General features: G+C 48.2%; 1 protein-coding gene across 1 annotated transcript in view; it reads left to right on the top strand.

The window, feature by feature from the left end:
- COL20A1 (collagen type XX alpha 1 chain) overlaps positions 1-19460 on the top strand; it is a 126543-nt gene extending 107083 nt beyond the window's left edge. The window contains exons 35-40 of the mRNA XM_028735787.2: positions 198-233; positions 5503-5569; positions 9480-9668; positions 15839-15916; positions 18315-18470; positions 19210-19460. Coding sequence (XP_028591620.2) covers positions 198-233; positions 5503-5569; positions 9480-9668; positions 15839-15916; positions 18315-18470; positions 19210-19229 — 546 coding nt within the window. The 3' untranslated portion in view covers positions 19230-19460. The remainder of the gene's footprint in view (positions 1-197; positions 234-5502; positions 5570-9479; positions 9669-15838; positions 15917-18314; positions 18471-19209) is intronic.
- Positions 19461-19695: the final 235 nt, after the last annotated feature.

A 19695-nucleotide genomic window follows, 5' to 3' on the forward strand; every position in this document is an offset into this window, starting at 1 on the left:
GGAAGGCCTTTGTCCACACTCTGCAGGAACCAAACCGTAAAGGAGACTTATTAAATGTATAACATCCTTGCAGGTTTTGCTGGAGAATGACAAGATTAGGCTGATGTATCTGTCAGTTCTCAGAGTGGCCTTTTCATTTACTGCCTCCAAAGAGAAGATAGATTTCTAACTGCCTTTTGCTTTGTTTTCTCCTGCAGGGGCTGCCTGGTCCAAAAGGAGAGAGGGGAGAGAAGGTGAGTCTCTTTGGCTTCTATTTTCTTTGGAACCCATCCTTGGGTGGCCAACAGTCAGCTCAATGGACCAGTGACCTGACTCGTTGCAAAGCATCTTCCCATGTCTCTCTGCTAAACTGGTACTTGAGCCTGCACTACAGTATCAGCAGTGATGGCACCAGAGTGTGCAATTGTCTAGTTGAGAAATGTTATTTTCCCAGGGTGCTGGAATCCCTGCTGTGCAAGCCTAAATAGGCATGGCAGAGTGTTGCATTTGACAAACTCCTTTTCCTTTGATGGTTATGTGTCATTGTTTTGTTTTAAAAGTCCTTTGAAATGAATGGGAGAGAAATTATGCTGGGGTGGGAAATGAGTCTAATAATAATAATAATAGTAATGCATATTAAAATACAATACAATATTAAAATACAGTAATGCATCAAACGCGGATGGGTGGCGCTGTGGGTTAAAGCCTCAGTGCCTAGGACTTGCCGATCGAAAGGTCGGCGGTTCGAATCCCCGCGGCGGGGTGCGCTCCCGTCGCTCGGTCCCAGCACCTGCCAACCTAGCAGTTCGAAAGCACCCCCGGGTGCAAGTAGATAAATAGGGACCGCTTACCAGCGGGAAGGTAAACGGCGTTCCGTGTGCTGCGCTGGCTCGCCAGATCCAGCTTGTCACGCTGGCCACGTGACCCGGAAGTGTCTGCGGACAGCGCTGGCTCCCGGCCTATAGAGTGAGATGAGCGCACAACCCTAGAGTCTGGCAAGACTGGCCCGTACGGGCAGGGGTACCTTTAATGCATCAAACATTAAAAGCTTCCTTAAACTGGGCTGCCTTCAGATGTCGTCTAAAAGTCTGGTAGTTGTTGTTCTCTTTGACATCTGGTGGGAGGGCGTTCCACAGGGCAGGTGCCGCTACCGAGATCCTTGGGACTCTCAAGGATCCAGTAGATCCAAAACCACCTTTGACCCCCCACCTTCTCCTCCACACCCCATCAGAACAACCCATTTCAAGTTCCGGTGTTGGTGGTAGACCTTTTCTTTATTTAGTTAATGTTCTATCTGATTTCTTACCTGCTCTTGCCCATAAGGTCCCAGGCACGACGATAGAACATACAGTTGAAACCACTACAATTATGCAAAAAGTGAAACCATTCCGAAGTATAAATTCAGAAGAAGTCCCATTTATACCTTAGCAGTTTAAGGCCAGGGTAAAAATATAGCCCATAGATTTTCCCTGGATATATTGTGAACCCCCACTTTGCATGGTGGATTCCCCTTTCCCCAGTGGCAGAGCTGTTCTCCAGTAGTGTGGAGGGACCCTCTTCTCCAACCCATTCCCCCACCCCCAAATAAATTGCAGATTAAGATTGCTTTGCCCATTCTCAGAAGAAAATCCAGCTTTCTTCCAGGGCTAACACAGGCATCCTGTTGGCTAATTTTCTCCACAAGAGTTAGGGGCAAGTTTTGACATCGCCAAAGGTGGATCTGGGACAAGATCTTGGATTTTACAAAACTATGTCAGACTCGGGGAAATGGCTTCTGTTTCATGGGTTGTCATAGAAGTTCACAGAGACTGGGTACCACTAAATAGGAAAGAGGACCATGAGCAGATACCCACCTCTGATACAGATGGACCAATGCTCTGGACTGATATAAAGGCCACTTTCTGTTTTCCTTCTTCTCTGCTTTAATTTCCCCTTCCTGAAGTGGCTTGACTCCAAAAGCAAAAAACAAAACACACTAGGATGCAGCTCTGCACATTGTGTAACATGTAGTTAGCCCCTTAGAGAAGCCCACCCTAACTGAAACATTCTGGGGAAATCAAACTACTAGGAATAATGATTAGCAAACCACATGGGATCTATTCCAGTTTTCCCAACTGCACTAAGGTGTGCTAAACTTCTTGTGAGGTTTGTTTGCTCTTTTTTTAAAATGGGCTGGTTGATGGGTTTTAAACTTTTGCTAGATTCCCTCTGCAGCTATCACCAGGACCCAGGTGCATGACTTTCTATCATTTCCCTCTGCCACCTGACTTTTCAATTTTATTTTATTTTTAAACCCACTCTATTGCGCTCTTGCTAGGCTTTCCTCTCTGATCTTCCCCCCCCCCCAAAAAAAAATGTGATAGCATTTTTCACTTTTATTTCCTGGGCACCCTGCCCAGTTCTTGCTTAATTTTGGGTAAAGACTGCACATTGATCCAGACGGTGTCATCAAAAATCTCGCTGTTTGATGCAGGGCTCGATTTTCATTTCGTTATGAGCTTTTATGGATAATGGCAGTGACTATTTTCAAGTTGTTTTCGGCATTTTGATTGCTTTATTACCTGTCGCAAGGAAGATATATCTATATCCAAAGATATATATGAGTATGGGTAGATAGATAGATAAATAAATGGAGAGGTGCCGTTTCAAATAGAGTTTGGTTATTCAATCACAAAGGAATGGCCGGGCTTCTTTAAATATTCAGAAATGAATGCATTTTAATAGTGTCCACATTAATTTTCAGCATCAGAACTCTCTGCTTGACAGTCTCTTCAGGATCTGTGTGTGGATGTGATTGTGTTTAGATTTACTGTTCCTTTGCAGAGCAGTTTAATAATACAGAATTATTACAGCAGTTTCGGAAGGCCACTTGCAGCCATAAGTGGAAGGCTTTGTTGATGTTTTAAAATTAATATGTGCCAGAGCACAAAGAAAGAAAGAGAAATGGTGATTCCTATGTTGCAGGAGGTTAGACTAGATCAGTGTTTCCCAACCTTTTTTGGGCAAAGGCACACTTGTTTCATGAAAAAAATCTCGAGGCACACCACCATTACAGCCCCGTGACGTCAGCGTGCAGCGTCACACCGGGAGGGACATGAATTGCTAGCAAATTACATAATCACCTCCTTGAGGGCTGGCTCATCTTCTCCGAAGGCAGAACCCCATTAATTAACAGCACAGACTCACACCATAGCCAAGACGAGGGGGGAAAACCTCAGTCATGCACAGTCATGCACATGTGGGGGCTAAATGAGGACGAAGACCGGGCAGAGAGCAGGGTTCAAATCACCCCACCTGGCCAGGACAATCCCTGGGTGCTCCCTTGGGCCACTCGCCTGACCCACCTCGCAGGGCTGTTGTTGCGAGGATAACACGGGGAGAACCGCGCGCGCCCCCGGGAGCTCCTTGGAGGAGAAAGCGGGCGATGAATGCAATGCACGAAATATATGAGAGGCGACCAGGTTTTGCAGGTGAGGGGCCCCCGCCAGCCTCCGCTTCCAACACCCGGCGCAACGACGCCGAAGTTCCCCCCCGGGCTCGGCTCGGGGAGCAGCGCTGCTCCCCCCCGGCTCCCCTTCGCCCTCCCGGCTCTCTCTGCCGCCCACTGGGGACCCCCCTCACCTGCCAAGTCCGGAGCGCCGGTGGAAGTTGCATGCATGCATGCAGGGCGCCGCGTTGCCATTGCATTGCACTGCACTCCATGCAACGCCTGCACGCATGCATTGCCTTGCACGCCCGCCAAGGGGTCTCCCCGCGGTCCGATGCGTCCCCTCCGGCGCGGATGCAGCATTGCAAAAATTAAAAAACCCCGACGCAGCCCTACCTGGGGGGCAGCCTCCGCCTCCGCCGCTCCGCCTCCACGGGGATCCCCGGCCTCTATCCTGCTGCCCAATCTCCGCAGGGGCGCAGGCAGGCTGCGCGGGGTCTGCGCGGAAGAGCCCCTGCCCGCCCGGCCGCCGCCGCCGCGCTCATTCCATGGCCGGGAGAAGAGTGCTTCAAACAAAACGCCCGGCCCGCCAGGCCACGCTGGGAAATGTAGTTTGCGCACCCCGCGCAGGCGCGGAGCCCAAGGGCGAGGGGACTACGGATCCCGGCAGCCCCCGCGCCAGGGATGGAGGGGGAGAGGCCGGGTGCAAGGATGGAGGGACGGGTGGGCGAGCGAGTGAGTGAGTGGCAGCCGCCAAGCCTTGGCCGAGAGCCAGGAAGGGCCTCCCCGGAGGAGGAGGAGGGAGGCGCAGAGTGGAAGGGAGGGAGGGAACCCCAGGGGTCATCTAGTGACGGCGCCCCAATCGAAAATTTGACTTAAAAAAAAATCTTTCAATTTTTTAATTTTTCCCGCGGCACACCAGGCAACATCTCGCGGCACACTAGTGTGCCGCGGAACAGTGGTTGGGAAACACTGGACTAGATTACCCTGAGGATTGTCTCCAATTCTACAATTCTTTGATTTCATTGTTAATGGCTAACATCCGGCCTGCAATGACAAACCCACAAAGCAGAGACATTACCTTGCCGACAAAGGTCCGTATAGTTAAAGCTATGGTTTTCCCGGTACAGTGGTATCTCGGGTTAAGTACTTAATTCGTTCCGGAGGTCTGTTCTTAACCTGAAACTGTTCTTAACCTGAAGCACCACTTTAGCTAATGGGGCCTCCTGCTGCCACCGCGCCGCCGGAGCACAATTTCTGTTCTCATCCTGAAGCAAAGTTCTTAACCTGAAACACTATTTCTGGGTTAGCGGAGTGTGTAACCTGAAGCGTATGTAACCTGAAGCATATGTAACCTGATGTACCACTGTAGTGATGTATGGAAGTGAGAGCTGGACCATAAAGAAGGCTGATCGCCGAAGAATTGATGCTTTCGAATTATGGGGCTGGAGGAGACTCTTGAGAGTCCCATGGACTGCAAGAAGATCAAACCTCTCCATTCTGAAGGAAATCAGCCCTGAGTGCTCACTGGAAGGACAGATCCTGAAGCTGAGGCTCCAGTACTTTGGCCACCTCATGAGAAGAGAAGACTCCCTGGAAAAGACCCTGATGTTGGGAAAGATGGAGGGCACAAGGAGAAGGGGACGACAGAGGACGAGATGGTGGGACAGTGTTCTCGAAGCTACCAGCATGAGTTTGACCCAACTGCGGGAGGCAGTGGAAGACAGGAGTGCCTGGCGTGCTCTGGTCCATGGGGTCACGAAGAGTCGGACACGACTAAACAACTAAACAACAACAACAAGAGTTGGAAGGGACCCAGGGATCATCTAGTCCAACCCCCTGCAATGCAGGATCTGATGTAGGCATCCACAAGTGGAAGAGAAGGGGAGGGTTTTTTCCTTACAGCCACTGCCAGCGTTGGCTGAAATAAAGCAATAAACAGGGTGGTGATAAGGTAGCGAACTGCAATGTATCATATTGTTTTGCATGGCATGCTCCAAAGAACGAGAGGTGTTCAAAACCTGACTGACTGTTTTTACTCTTCTCATATGCTGGCATTGATCTCCACATCCGTTTTCTTCCCCGCTCCCCCTTAGGGTGAAGCCCAGTCTTTAGCCACAATCTATCATCTGGTTAATCAGGCTTGTGAGCGCCTAATTCAGTGTAAGTACATCTCTGCCCAACAACCTGAACAACTAACCGGCTTCCCGTTTCTACATCTCTCTCCTCTGAACAATTTATCTCCTGCCGCTATGCTGGGCTGCCTGACCCAAAGTTTGCTGGCGGTGCCAAAATCCACCCCTTAATTCAGATTATAAAGGAGTTCCATTGCTTAATCCGTGGATAAGGGTGGAAGGGATTCAATTCCATTTGCATTTAAAAATGCATCTACTTAATTTGCACTTCTGGAAACAAACAGGCACGTGCAAACCGACACCCAGCCTTCCTTCAAAATTTTCACTTTTCTAGATTTTGCAATGTAGCTATCCAACCAAAACAATTATTCAAAAAAAACCCACAAAACCCCCACATATGTTAATGAACATAAGATACAAGAATGCACTGTATTGGGGGAAATTGCTCAGCAAAAATATATACCGTATTTTTCGCACAATTGGACGCACCGGACCATAGGACGCACCTAGTATTTTTGGGGGGAAATAAAGGGAAAAAAATTTCCCTTTATTTCCCCCCCCCAAAAGCAGGTCAGGGAAACCGAACCAGGTCGAGGAACAGCGGGATAGTGGCGCTGCGCCTCCCTGCTGTCCCCTGAGCTTGTGGGGCTGGCTGATGTCTGCCTAGCGCGCGGGGCTCTCTGCTTCAGGGCGCCCCACCCGCCGGGCAGCAGGCTGCTATCCGCAGCTTGGGGAGCCTTGCGGGGAACTGCTGCAGGGCTCCCCACGCTGCGGATGTATGCCTGGCGCGAGGGGCGCTCTGCTTCAGGGCGCCCCACCCGCTGGGCGGCAGGCTGCTATCCGCAGCTTGGGGAGCCTTGCGGGGAACTGCTGCAGGGCTCCCCACGCTGCGGATGTATGCCTGGCGCGAGGGGCGCTCTGCTTCAGGGCGCTCCACCCGCTGGGCGGCAGGCTGCTATCCGCAGCTTGGGGAGCCTTGCGGGGAACTGCTGCAGGGCTCCCCACGCTGCGGATGTATGCCTGGCGCGAGGGGTGCTCTGCTTCAGGGTGCCCCACCCACCGGGCGGCAGGCTGCTATCCGCAGCGTGGGGAGCCTTGCGGGGAACTGCTGCAAGGCTCTCCACGCTGCGGATGTGTTCCCGAAGCGCCGGGCGCTCTGCTTTCAGGGTGCCCGACGCTCCGGGAAGCAGGCTGCTATCCGCAGCCTAGACACGGCTAGCGGAGCGCTAATCCCGAAGCTTGGGGCATGCGGAGCTCAGCGCGCCCCAAGCTTCTGGGTGCCGGCAAGGTCTCCGCTAGACGGCTAGCGGAGACCTTGCCGGCACCCAGAAGCTTGGGGCGTGCTGAGCTCCGCACGCCCCAAGCTTTGGGATTAATGCAGCGCTCCGCTAGCCGTGGGAGAGCTGGGTCTCCCACGGCTAGCGGATAGCTTCCTGAAGCCTGGAGAGCGAGAGGGGTCGGTGCGCACCGACCCCTCTCACTCTCCAGGCTTCAGCGAAAGCCTGCATTCGCTCCATAGGACGCACACACATTTTCCCTTGCTTTTTAGGAGGGCAAAAGTGCGTCCTATGGTGCGAAAAATACGGTACGTTAGGCAAAACTGCCTGCAAGAGAAGGGGTATATTAGGAGACATTTGCACCAAAATGCTGGTGCAATTTCATGAGGACTTTTTAAATATATTTTTAAACTGCAAACTGATATGGAAATCAGTTTGAAAAAAAGGTAAAGTGGGAGAAACAAGAAGGGACAGATGTGCCCATCCCTATCTCTGGATAATTCAGCTACAGAGCAGAGCTGTGATAATACTCTGGCCCTGTCCACTGCTCTGTTTTGAAGTAATCTTATCAAATTCTGGATTAACACATTATGTGATTACGTTTTTGTAGCACATTCCCACCTCTAGATAAATAGTTACAGCTTGTGGTAGGTGGGAGCAGAGCATCCCCTAAATGTGTAAAAAGTGATGCACAGTTTCCCATGTGTAGCTAGTGACACATTGGATGTGTGCGCATTTCACGACAGGTACCTGTGTAGAAAAAAAGAGAGAGAATAAAATGTCTGTCCCTTTAAAAATGTGATGTACCTGTGTTGATGACCCTGTAATTTATCTGTCATATTTCAAGCATCCTCCATGCACACAGATTCAAAATACCGTACTTTTCCGTGTATAAGACTACATCCGTGTATAAGACTACATCATGCTAAAAAGTGGGGGTCGTGTTATATATTGGTAGTGCATAGGGTGGACGTTTGATTGGTTGCTGCTGAGGCAATCCCCCCTGGAAAAAAAGCTCAACAATAGGGGATGTCTTATACACGGAAAAGTACGGTACCCCACCCCATCTCTGATGATCCATTTACAAGAACGAAATTGGAACTATTTCTCAGATCTTACCTTCCAGTTCCTGAGTTGTGCAAGTGGAGCAGCTCTCTCTCTCTCTCTCTCTCTCTCTCTCTCTCTCTCTCTCCACATGTTGGACATGTCATGTCCCAAGCGCCAAAACTCTACCCTTAGAGCATGCCCAAACCCACATAGTCACACCTAACAGAGCAGAGCTTTCCAAACTTTCCATGTTGGTGACACACGTTTCAGACATGCATCATTTCCTGACACAGCAATTCCGTTTTACTAACAAACCAGAGGTTAAACTAACCCCTTTCCAGCCCCAGGAGGAGTGTGGAGAGCGTTTGCGCGACACACCTACACACTGCAGCCGACACACTGACGTATCACAACACACAGTTTGGAAAGCTCTGTAATAGAGGATCCAACTTCTCCATCAATAGCCTCCCCTGATCCTGCAGGATTAAAATATGGGAATTGTCATTGGTCATCTGCTAGACATCATGGCTGACCTTTGTCCCATGCAAGCAAGCCTGAGATTCCTTCTTAAGATTGTGAAGCTTAGCTTACTGTGACTGTGTATGCACCATACATTGAAAGCACATGGCTTTCCTCAAAGAACCTTGGGGGGTGTAGTGTATCTTTTACAGAGCTACAGTTTCCAGAATTCTTTGGGGGAAGTCAGGTGCTTTCAATTGCTTTAAATGCAAGGTGTGCATGCAGCCCTTGAAAGTAAGCCATTTTGTTTCTTTTCTATGCTGTATCTCAGCTCCCCCATCCCCAATCTCTATCAGGCTTCTTAATTTAGAACCAGGTTTCCATGTATGCTTCTGATAATTCAATGATATTTTCCCTGCATGCCAGACCTCACTTATTCTTTATTTATTTACGTACAGTGGTGCCTCTGGTTGCGAATGGGATCCATTCTGGAGGCCCGTTCGCAACATGAAAAGCCCGCAACCTGAAGCACCGTATCTGCGCATGTGCGCGGCGCGGTTTGGTGTTTGTGCACATGTGCGAAGCGTGATTTAGCGCTTCTGAGCATTCGCGAGCTGCGAAACCGGGAAGTAACCCTTTCCGGTACTTCCGGGTCGCTGCGGACCGCAACCTAAAAAAAGTAACATAAAGCAAACGTAACATCAGGTATGACTATTAAATTTATATACCACCCTTCATCTGAACATTTATAAAAAATATTTATGTCACAAAATCATAAACTTATATTTAAACAGATACATTAAACATTTAAAATTAAAAACCATGCACTAGAAATGTGTAGTCACACTACATGTCAGACTACAAGTGTTCACATAATGTACAAGTGTACAATCTGTGTACATAATTCACATGTGACATTTCACAGCATGTAGCATCTGTGATAATATATGAGCTGTACAGAGCGGCAAGAGTATACCCTTTCACAAAAACACAGGTACATGTTTACAGGCAGATGTGTTGATAATTGCACCGTGTGAATGTGTGTCCAGGAAAAACCCTGACAAATGCAAGAAGCAGGGTGCATCATGGGAAATAATGGAGATAGTAAATCAGAGACTCTACTTGTTTCCCTCTCCTTTCCTTTTACTTCTTCAGCTCACGTGTTGAAGTTTGACTCATTCGTCCATGAACATTCACAGAAGCCAGTTCCCATTTGGGAAGATAAGCTGAAGCCTGGAGAACCTGGTCCGCCTGGTCTTCCTGGGCCTCCTGGCATGAAAGGAGAGAGAGGAGAAGCTGGGATGCCTGGACAGCCTGGCAGAGATGGATATCCAGGAGAAAGAGGTATCGAAAGAAGTGCTTAGACCAACGCTCTTGTAACCTGGTGGTGTCCATATGTTGTTGGTCTACAAGTCCCATCATCCCTGGCCATTGGCTGGAGCTGGTCGGCGTTGGACCTCAGTGTCTGGGCAGAACGATGGAGGTGGAGACGCTCCTTCATATTGTTATGTGCAAATGGCTTTAGATACCTATTAGGTCCATAAATTACCATACAGTGGTACCTCTGGTTACGTACTTAATTCGTTCCGGAGGTCCTTTCTTAACCTGAAACTGTTCTTAACCTGAAGCACCACTTTAGCTAATGGGGCCTCCCGCTGCTGCCTCGCCGCCGCCGCACGATTTCTGTTCTCATCCTGAAGCAAAGTTCTTAACCCAAGGTACTATTTCTGGGTTAGTGGAGTCTGTAACCTGAAGCATCTGTAACCTGAAGTGTATGTAACCCGAGGTACCACTGTAATAGTGCAGTTATAATGTCTGGAAGGCACCAGGTTGGGGAAAAGCTGACTTATACCACAGTTTCTGCATGCCTTCATACGTGATCTCTTGAAGGGCACAGCACTCTTCCCTTCCTCTCAATGCACAGCTGTGCAGTTGCACACCACAATTCAGCAGAAATGTCTCCCAGAGTCTTCTTTCCAGGCTTTGAGAAGCAAACCTCACTGGGCTCATAGTGCTTGCCTCAAAAAGAGAAGGGAACAGTATAACCTTGAAATTCTTCTCCGTCTCGGATTTTAACCGGAGCCGGTGAAGAATTCCCTTCCAGCCCTGCTGCCATCCATCCAGCTCCCAGACCCCTTTCCTTGCCACTTAATGGCAGCAACAGTAACAATGATCCTTTGGTTGTAAGTCATTGGCGAGAGGGAAAAGAGGGGATGAGCAACATCTGATATTTCATTAACTTTATGTGCACATAGAGATGATCATCAAAAGTAGGTTCCATATTTTTAAACAGCAGGGCAGACCGCTAAGCCCATTTTTTAATAGCTTTCTTCATTCAAGGCATAGAAAGAAAGTACCGTATTTTTCCGTGTATAAGACTAGCGGGTTTTCTAAACCAAAAAATTAGGTTTCAAATTGGGGCTCGACTTATACACTGGTAGTGCTGAGGGATGTTTTCTTAATATGGAGTCCCCCCAAATAGGTCTTATACATTGAAAAATAAATACAGTAGTTGGGCGGAAGAGGAGGGGTGGCTGTAGCTCAGTGGTTATAGCATCTGCTTTGGGTGCAGAATCAGCACTGGATTAAGACCTTTAGAGGCCCTAAGCATTTAAAAGATTTTGGTGCCCCCAAATATATCTAATTAAAAATAGGAACAATAATAAACCATAAAATTTTTGCTTGTTGTTGAAATGAAACAAAACCTACAGTAAGATGGAAAGTGTAAACTTTTGTATACTTCATTTACATTTGAAAAACTTTCTCCTACTTTTTCTAATTGCAAAGTCTTTGATCCTCAAAACTAATCTTACGTAATGCATCAGCTTCTATACTTAGTAGACATAAGGCAACCAGCCTTCATTGTTGCATAGTTGTTCTGTTGGGATTTTTAATATACTTCTACTGAGAAAACGCACACTCAGCTGAGCAATTTGTGACCGTGAATGTTAAAAATCCGGCAATGGAAAATTTATGTGATGCCCCCCTTCACTCGATGCCCTAAGCACGTGCTTATTTTGCTTTATGATTCATCCAGCCCTGTGCAGAAGGCCCCAGCTTCACTCTCCAGTTTCTCCAGGTAGTACTTGGGAAGACTCCTTCCTGGAACAACGGCGAGTTTCACTGATGTTGGTCAGGCATTGTAGACAGTACTAGGTGGACCAGTGGTCTGGCTTGAGTTCCCTTTGTTTCTGTGAGAATTAACATCTCCCACAGAAGGCTTCAGATGGAAAGTTGGCTACTCCTCCATGTAGGATGCTGCAGACCTGGTGCAGCCGACATGATAAGCTCCAGATATTGTTGAGGCACTCATCTAATCAGTGCTGACCGTTGGCCATGTCGTCTGGAGCTGGAGATTGCCGACATCTTAAAGGCACCACATTGAAGGAGGAGGAGGAGTTTGGATTTGATACCCCGCTTTATCACTACCCTAAGGAGTCTCATGGGACGCGGGTGGTGCTGTGGGTTAAACCACAGAGCCCAGGACTTGTTGATCAGAAGGTCGGCGGTTCGAATCCCCGCAACGGGGTGAGCTCCCATTGCTCGGTCCCTGCTCCTGCCAACCTAGCAGTTCGAAAGCACGTCAAAGTGCAAGTAGTTAAATAGGTACCACTCCAGCAGGAAGGTAAACGGCATTTCCATGCGCTGCTCTGGTTCGCCAGAAGCGGCTTAGTCATGCTGGCCACATGACCCGGAAGCTGTATGCCGGCTCCCTCAGCCAATAAAGCGAGATGAGCGCCACAACCCCAGAGTCGGTCACGACTGGACCTAATGGTCAGGAGTCCCTTTACCTTTACCTTAAGGAGTCTCAAAGCAGCCATCAATCTCCTTTCCCTTCCTCCTCTACAACAAACACCCTGTGAAGTGAGTGGGGCTGAGAGACTTCAGGGAAGTGTGACTAGCCCAAGGTCACCCAGCAGCTGCATATGGAGGAGCTGGGAAGCAAACCCGGTTCACCGGATTACGAGTCCACCGCTCTTAACCACTACACCACATTGGCTACCCTTGCTGTAAACAAAGGGTACCCTGTCCTGGGGAGAACAGGGGGAAAGGCAGGACTTTGTGTTCTTTCCACTGGTCTCCACATTCTACAATTCTATGCAAAGACGGTTGTAATCTTGGCCAGTAGTTTCCCCCACCCAATGCAGCGAGAAGAAGCTTATCGCACCACTCAGCAGGCAAACGCACACTCCTTGGTTTTATTTTTGGCCGGGCTCTCTTCTGGGCTTTAGAAAAAGCACAGGCTTATCTCCCTGCCCTCTTGGCCCGGAGCTAAAAGCTGCCTTGTTTTGAGGGGAGGCAGCATTACGGCAACTCTTTGTTTTGTGGTGAATGCCGAGTCATCCTGGCAGCTCCCTTGGTTTTAATGCAAGGATTAGGCCTCCATCTGTTCAAGGACCCTCCTTTAGATACTGCTCCAGAGTGGTGCATTATCATTAGAGAGGGAGAGAGAGGGGGGGAGGGAAGAGGGAAGCTATCTGAGTGGATTTAAGCCCTATCCTTCAGTGATGGTTTCCTTTCTACTTACAGCAAAGAGTCAAAGTTCTTGATTTAATTGGCAGGCTTCAGAGAGTAGATTGCACACCAACCTGAATCTGTCAACCTGCTGTTCCCTCCCCCTCTCCCTCCGGTGCCCAGTCTGATATTTGAGTAGCTCCTGAAGCTGCTTGCGGATCCAACTGGTTATATTGTGCCCCAGCAGGAAACATCCAGCTGAGCTCAGAGAAGGAAAATTAGGTAGCACGTAGTTGGCCTCTTGTGGTCTTGCAAACCGATGGCAGAGAAGAGGATGGAGAAATGGGCCTGACAGCTTGTCAGATTAGAACTTAATAAACCATTGCTGATCTTGGAGATGGTTTGCCCCCCTTAGCGAGTGAGATGTCTAGCCGTGGATCTCTACCCAGCAGGAAAGAAACGGGGACCCAGCATTTCTCAATTTAACTATAGGGGTCAGCTGACTTTTAAAGGTAATTTGTGAAATGTTGCACGTAAGCGGGGAGAATAAAGGGCATGGGCTGCACCCTAGAAAATAAATTGGCCAAGATGGCTCACAGATGAGAAGAATTGAAGGATGATAAGCTGAAAGGAGTCAAAAGTGAAGACGGTACAATACAAAAGTCTGGCGCCACTTTAGGATGCGTTAAGAGAAGCATTCATCTTCACCTGTGCCCACAGGAAGCTGCATATATAAGTGGCCTTCTGCCTGTATCGCCAAAGCGAAGGGCATCTCCGGTTGCCTATGGGCAGCTGTATGATACTGCTTAATGGAGTCAGTTAAAGGCTGCAGTGTTTTGGACTTTTAATTTGGAGAAAGGGCAACTAAGAGGTGGCACTGTAGAATCCCGTATTTTTCACTCCATAAGATGCACTTTTTTCTTCCTAAAAAGTAAGGGGAAATGTCTGTGCGTCTTATGGAGCGAACGCGTGGTCCCTGGAGCCGAATTGCCCAGGGGCAAAAAGCAGATCATGCTTTCTTTCTTTTTTGAAAGAGGGAAGTGGGTGTTGAAACAAAGCCGCTGATCGTTTGCCGATCCGGGAGAGAGATAAGGGACACTAGAGATAAAGGAGGCTGTCTGGGAGGGGGGAGGGAAAGACAGCAAACTTGCAAAGGGGGAAAACAGGAAGACTAAAGCAATAAGGAGAGAAAATAGAAGAAAAGGAGGAGCAAAAAACTGCTCCAGCTAAGGAAAAGACACTAAGGCGAACAAGAGGGAAGGGAGTGTTGAAAGGAAACAGCTGATTGGTGGGATCGGATAAGAGATAAGGGACACTAGCGGAGGCTGCCTGGGAGGGGGGAGGTAAAAGCCCATGGATCCTCAGGATTTTTGCATTGGATCACCCCAAATTCATCATTAGATCACATAGCATGCCCATGGCTACAGCCTGCACCAAAAAAATCATGCACCCACTGTTTCCTGGGACTGCAATGGTGCAAAAAATGTGGTTACAAAGCACGGATCCACATGGATCCTCAGGATTTTTGCATTGGGTCACCCCAAATTCACCATCAGATCACATGTCTGCGGCCACACCATGAACCACAAAAATCATACATCCACTGTTTCATTCAGAATATTTTTGTTGTTGTTTTCCTCCTCTAAAAACTAGGTGCATCTTATGGTCAGGTGCGTCTTATGGAGCGAAAAATACGGTAAATTATGTCTGGCATGGAGAAAGTAGATAGAGAAAAGTTTCCCACGCCTGTTTTGTAACACTAAAACTCATGGGCTTCCAGTGAAGCCAGATGTTGGAAGGTCCAGGACAATTCAAAGAAACTTTTTTATACAGCACAGAGTTAAACTGTGGAACTCTCTCCCACTGGAGACAGCAATGACTACGGCAACTTGGATGGCTTTAAAAGATTGGATAAATTCATGGAGGATATGGTTGACAGTGGCTCCTGGCCATGACTACGAACTGCCTCCACCCTTCTCTGTGTTGCTGTTAGCTTTGAGGAAAGCTCTATGTTGGCCCCAAGAAAAGATTTTTTCCCCAAGACTTTCATAGAGGGGGTGCTGTGGGCCACATTCGAAAACCGCATGGGCCACATCCAGCTCACAAGCTGGTGGCCCCTCAGCTCTGGCACCCTCCAACTGTTTGACTACAGAACTCCCACCAGGCACAGTCATGCTAGCTTGCGATGATGGGATTTGTAGTCCAAAACAGCTGGAATGCACCAGGTTGGGGAAGATTACTCTGTGCTGTAGCCTTGGTGGTTCACTACAAATAGAGGCCGTTTCCAGATCTGTGGGTTCCTAATTTCAGCCCAATATTGCCTGATAGTCTGTGCATTGTGGCCAAGATTCTGGTGCTTTTAATAGCGTTTTGCTAACACTGGTCTGGCTTCCCTTTGAGTAAAAGAGGATTCAAGAGGAGATCTACATTTACACTCGCAACCATGAGAAGAAAGAAGCTGCTAATCGCTTGAGCTGTCTATTATCTTGATGCATATTAGCAGCTGTTATGTTTTCTTGTTTGCTAGCAGTTCACCTGGAGTGCTATTTTCGGGTTTGATTGCCACATTTGAAGAAGAGTACTAAAGACGGTAGATAAAAAGCAGGGTTTGCCACCGAGTTTTGCCTAAAGCAAGATCCGAGGCAGAATTGGGCTGGTCTGCTCAGGCGAAAACACCTGCAGGAATTTTGAGCGAAGCCAAAACAGCTTCATTGATGTGAAATCTATTGGGTTTGGGTGTGTGTTTTGAGGAAGAGGCTTGTGGGTCTGTAGCTTGTGGGTCTGTATTTTACCTAAAGCAAAATTGGGAGGCTCTGTGTCAGGAAAAGCAGCTGCAAATATATAGATGTTAAAAGACATTTTGGTAAAATTAGGGGAATTAGGTCATCTAGTCCAACTCCCTGCTATACTGGAATCACAGCTAAAGAATCCCTGATAGATCCCCATCCAACCTCTGTTTAAAAACCTCTAAAGACTGCCAGGAATCCCAGTAGGAAATTAGCAATGGAGCATTGCTAAGACACACATTGCTAGGAAATCCTTACTCTCTCATTCAACAGGTGCCTCGGGACCCAAAGGGGAGAAAGGTTCTCCTGGAACAAATGAGGAAGGTTCTCAAGGACCCAGAGGTCGAACAGGTACAGTACATTTTACTGAATTTATTTTATGTACCACCTCTTATTGGCAAAACCTATTGGTGTTTCGCAACTTTCCGACTAGTTGCAGGACCTTAGCCAGACCTAGCAGAGTAAACGCAGAGTTCACGAAAGCAATTGGCAACTTGGCTGCAGAGAGGATGGACGAAGCAGGAACCAGGAACTTGTAGTTAGGTGTTTATTATATACAGTGGACTATTTACAGGAACAGAACAGAAGACGCATCTTTAGCTAGCTCTCTCATACACGGCTCACAGCTCCTGAACTCAAACTCGTACTACCACACATTCCAGTTAGTAGGACATTAATCATTATTCCTGTGAGAGAGCTTGACCAATCATGGAGCTGTCTCCATGCCTCTGTATCACCAGGCAGACTTACTCCTTCACATTGCCTTGGCTGTCGGCCAAACCCTAATTTACTCTCTCTGTGTAGCTGCACGTATGCAGATTCCCAACACCTCTTAGGGTTTTATTGCCCGTAAATGCATCACTGGTGAAGAGAAAGAAGGAAGCATTCCTGTCCTGTCTCAAGAAAGGGACCTTGCCTTCTTCTGCAGCCTTTGTCCCCTATGGGTCTTGGGTGGCAAGGCTGCCTTGGGGCATCCAACCCCTGTATCAGAGGAGGGCAGCAAAGTTGTGCCCTGCAGTCAGGAGGGTCCTGAAGGCGGTCCTGGCAGCTCTTCCCCTAAGGACAGAGCCAGAGCCTCATCCACCCTGGAGTCTGTCACACAGTGCATGGTCCTAGGGCATGACACTGACGTGCTATAAAGTAGAAGAGTTTGGATTTGATATCCTGCTTTATCACTACCCAAAGGAGTCTCAAAGCGGCTAACATTCTCCTTTCCCTTCCTCCCCCACAACAAACACTCTGTGAGGTGAGTGAGGCTGAGAGACTTCAAAGAAGTGTGACTAGCCCAAGGTCACCCAGCAGCTGCATGTGGAGGAGTGGGGAAGCGAACCTGGTTCACCAGATTACGAGACTACCGCTCTTAACCACTACACCACACTGGCTCTCCCACACATAGCCCTCTCCCAAATAAAGCCCTTGGAGTATTCTAGCACTGTGTTGCTCTAGAGTCATGTGGTGGAGAAGCAGCGTAAGCTCCTCCTCCTCTTCACTGTGCAAATAGCCTCCAGTGAAAATTGAACCCTCCACCTGAAGTATCTGAAGCCATGATTGCCTTGCTTGTGTGACGCTCCCCATTAAAAAAAGTGGGGGGGGGGGTAAAATTAAATGAGCCGTCTTCTGCTTGGCAACTCACATTGGTTGCCACCATGAACTATCTGTATGGTAGAGGGCGTCCAGTTCTAATCTAACGCTGGATCCCATGGGACAAGCTCGGCCAGGAGTTTCAGGACCACGGACAGCTCTGCAGTGAGCAACTTGCTCCAACAAAGGCTCAGAGCGGATGGAGCCTCTTTAAGTCCTTGTACCCAGAATACCTCTCCCAGTTTCAAGAGCTTCACCTCAATGGGCCAATTTGGACAGGTGAGCAGGACTCTGAATAGTAGCAGGGCCAATGCTGGTTCTCTCCCATGCTGCTACACCCCCTCCGGCTGAATGCGTGAAGTGCAACAAAGCCATTAGTTCTGTGTGCCTCTTTTCTTCCTCCTGGTGGTTCAAAATTCATCAGCAATCTACAAAAACAAATCTGTGCTGGAGGTGTGGTGAAACAGAGGGGACACTTATGCATGTTTGGTGGACCTGTGAAAAAAATCAACAGCTTCTGGAACATAGTATATGACGAGCTTAAAAAAATGTTTAAGTATAACTTTATAAAAATTACAGAAGCTTTTCTACTAGGGATAACGGACGCAGGTATAGCAAGAGAAGATCAGAAAATATTCCTTTATGCCACAGGAGCGGCAAGGGTCCTAATTGCTGGAAAGGGTCCTAATTGCTGGAAAGGGTCCTAAAACTGGAAAAATTGTGCCAACAAAAAAAGAATGGCAAGACAACTGCTAGAGTATATTGAACTGGCTAGATTAACAGAGGCAATTAGAGATCACAGTAGACAGGAATTTCAAAAAGCATGGGGGAAATGCAGAGAACACTTCACAAAACAGTGCCCTAAAATTAATATCTGGATTTGTTTCGATTAATGTCTGCAGGAGACTTTGTGGATATTTAAGTTATAATTAGAAAAATCTTAATAATTATTCATAATTATTTGGTTGTTTGTTGTGTTGTATGTTATGCTTAATTTTTGTTATGTTCGTGTTTAATGTGGGTGGATTTCTGTATTGGGGGGTGGGGGGGTTATGTTGTAAATAAAATTTCCAATTAAAAAAACAAACAAAATAAAAAACAAACAAAACAAAATTCATCAGCAACCTAGACTGAGGGTGTGGTGCTTCTGGTGTCCCTCCCCCCACAGGTCCAGCAGGTGAAGAGATGTTTGGCAAGCAAGGCTCAAAAGGATCTCCTGGCAGCACTGGGTCCCCTGGGTTTCCTGGAGCAAGAGGTCCACCAGGAGAGCCTGGCCATGGAGGCGGCTGTGTCCTTTCAGGGTGCTATGAAGAGAGTACAATAGGTAAATGCTTTTTTGAACCCAAGAAGAACCCAGAGAACTGGGTTCCCCTTCGGCCACAAGCCTTTCTCGACTTCTCCTTCCCTCCAAAAAGTTGTGCTTGCAGGAGACCTTCCGTAATTCTGGGGGTATGGATGGGGGTTCTTCAGCTGGAGAGGAAACGTATAGAAACCGGAGACCCTCTGCACTTGCAAGAGAGGATGCGTCTTCTGCTTACGCAATGGGTTCCTCCAACAGTTTTAGCAGCAGAAGCAGCAAATAGAGACCTTACAGCAGGCATAGGCAAACTCGGCCCTCCAGGTGTTTTGGGACTACAACTCCCATCATCACCAGTGGTCAGGGATGATGGGAATTGTAGTCCCAAAACATCTGGAGGGCCGAGATTGCCTAGGCCTGCTTTGCAGCGTGGGTCTGAAACAAAATGCCCCAGTGAGAAGCCTATAACAGGAGACTGGAAGTACGGCAAGGGTAGGAAGGCGGGGAAAGCCCAGGGGAAGAGTCCAGTGATGAAATCTGAGCTCTGTGGCAGCAGCCCCACCAGTATACTCTGAAGTAAGAATTCATTGGCACTCTGAGCATCCTCTGGAATGTAGGGCAGGGTGGATGAACATAGCGTGGGTATAACAGGCACATTATAGACGCTACCTTAGCCATATATAAGGAAGAGAAGCACACACCTCAGGAATTTCCACTCTCTGCTCTTTTGTGTTTCTTAAGCACCTTGTCCTGATTTTGTCTCCAGATGCAGGGCTGATCCCCTGATGGCTGGTATACAGGATGCTGCAGACTGACCTTGAGCTTCCCAGACCCCTCTGCTGTAAACTTCTATTTACCTATAGGACAGCTGCGACTTGAAGATTCACATTCCCCCCCCCCATAAAATGAAACAGTTTTTGTCTATTTGTTTTGTCTCTTCTTTGGCAAAATCGCGAAGATGCCCTACGTATAATACCCAGACCTGCATCTCTGTAGCTTTTCATTAAGGTAACGGTAAAGGGACCCCTGACCATTAGGTCCAGTCGTGGCCGACTCTGGGGTTGCGGCGCTCATCTCGCTTTATTGGCCGAGGGAGCCGGCGTACAGCTTCCGGGTCATGTGGCCAGCATGACTAAGCCGCTTCTGGCGAACCAGAACAGCACACGGAAACGCCGTTTACCTTCCCGCCGGAGCACTACCTATTTATCTACTTGCACTTTGATGTGCTTTCAAACTGTTAGGTTGGCAGGAG

The sequence above is a fragment of the Podarcis muralis genome, chromosome 5 (assembly GCF_964188315.1).
Source record: "Podarcis muralis chromosome 5, rPodMur119.hap1.1, whole genome shotgun sequence".
NCBI classification, from domain to species: domain Eukaryota; kingdom Metazoa; phylum Chordata; class Lepidosauria; order Squamata; family Lacertidae; genus Podarcis; species Podarcis muralis.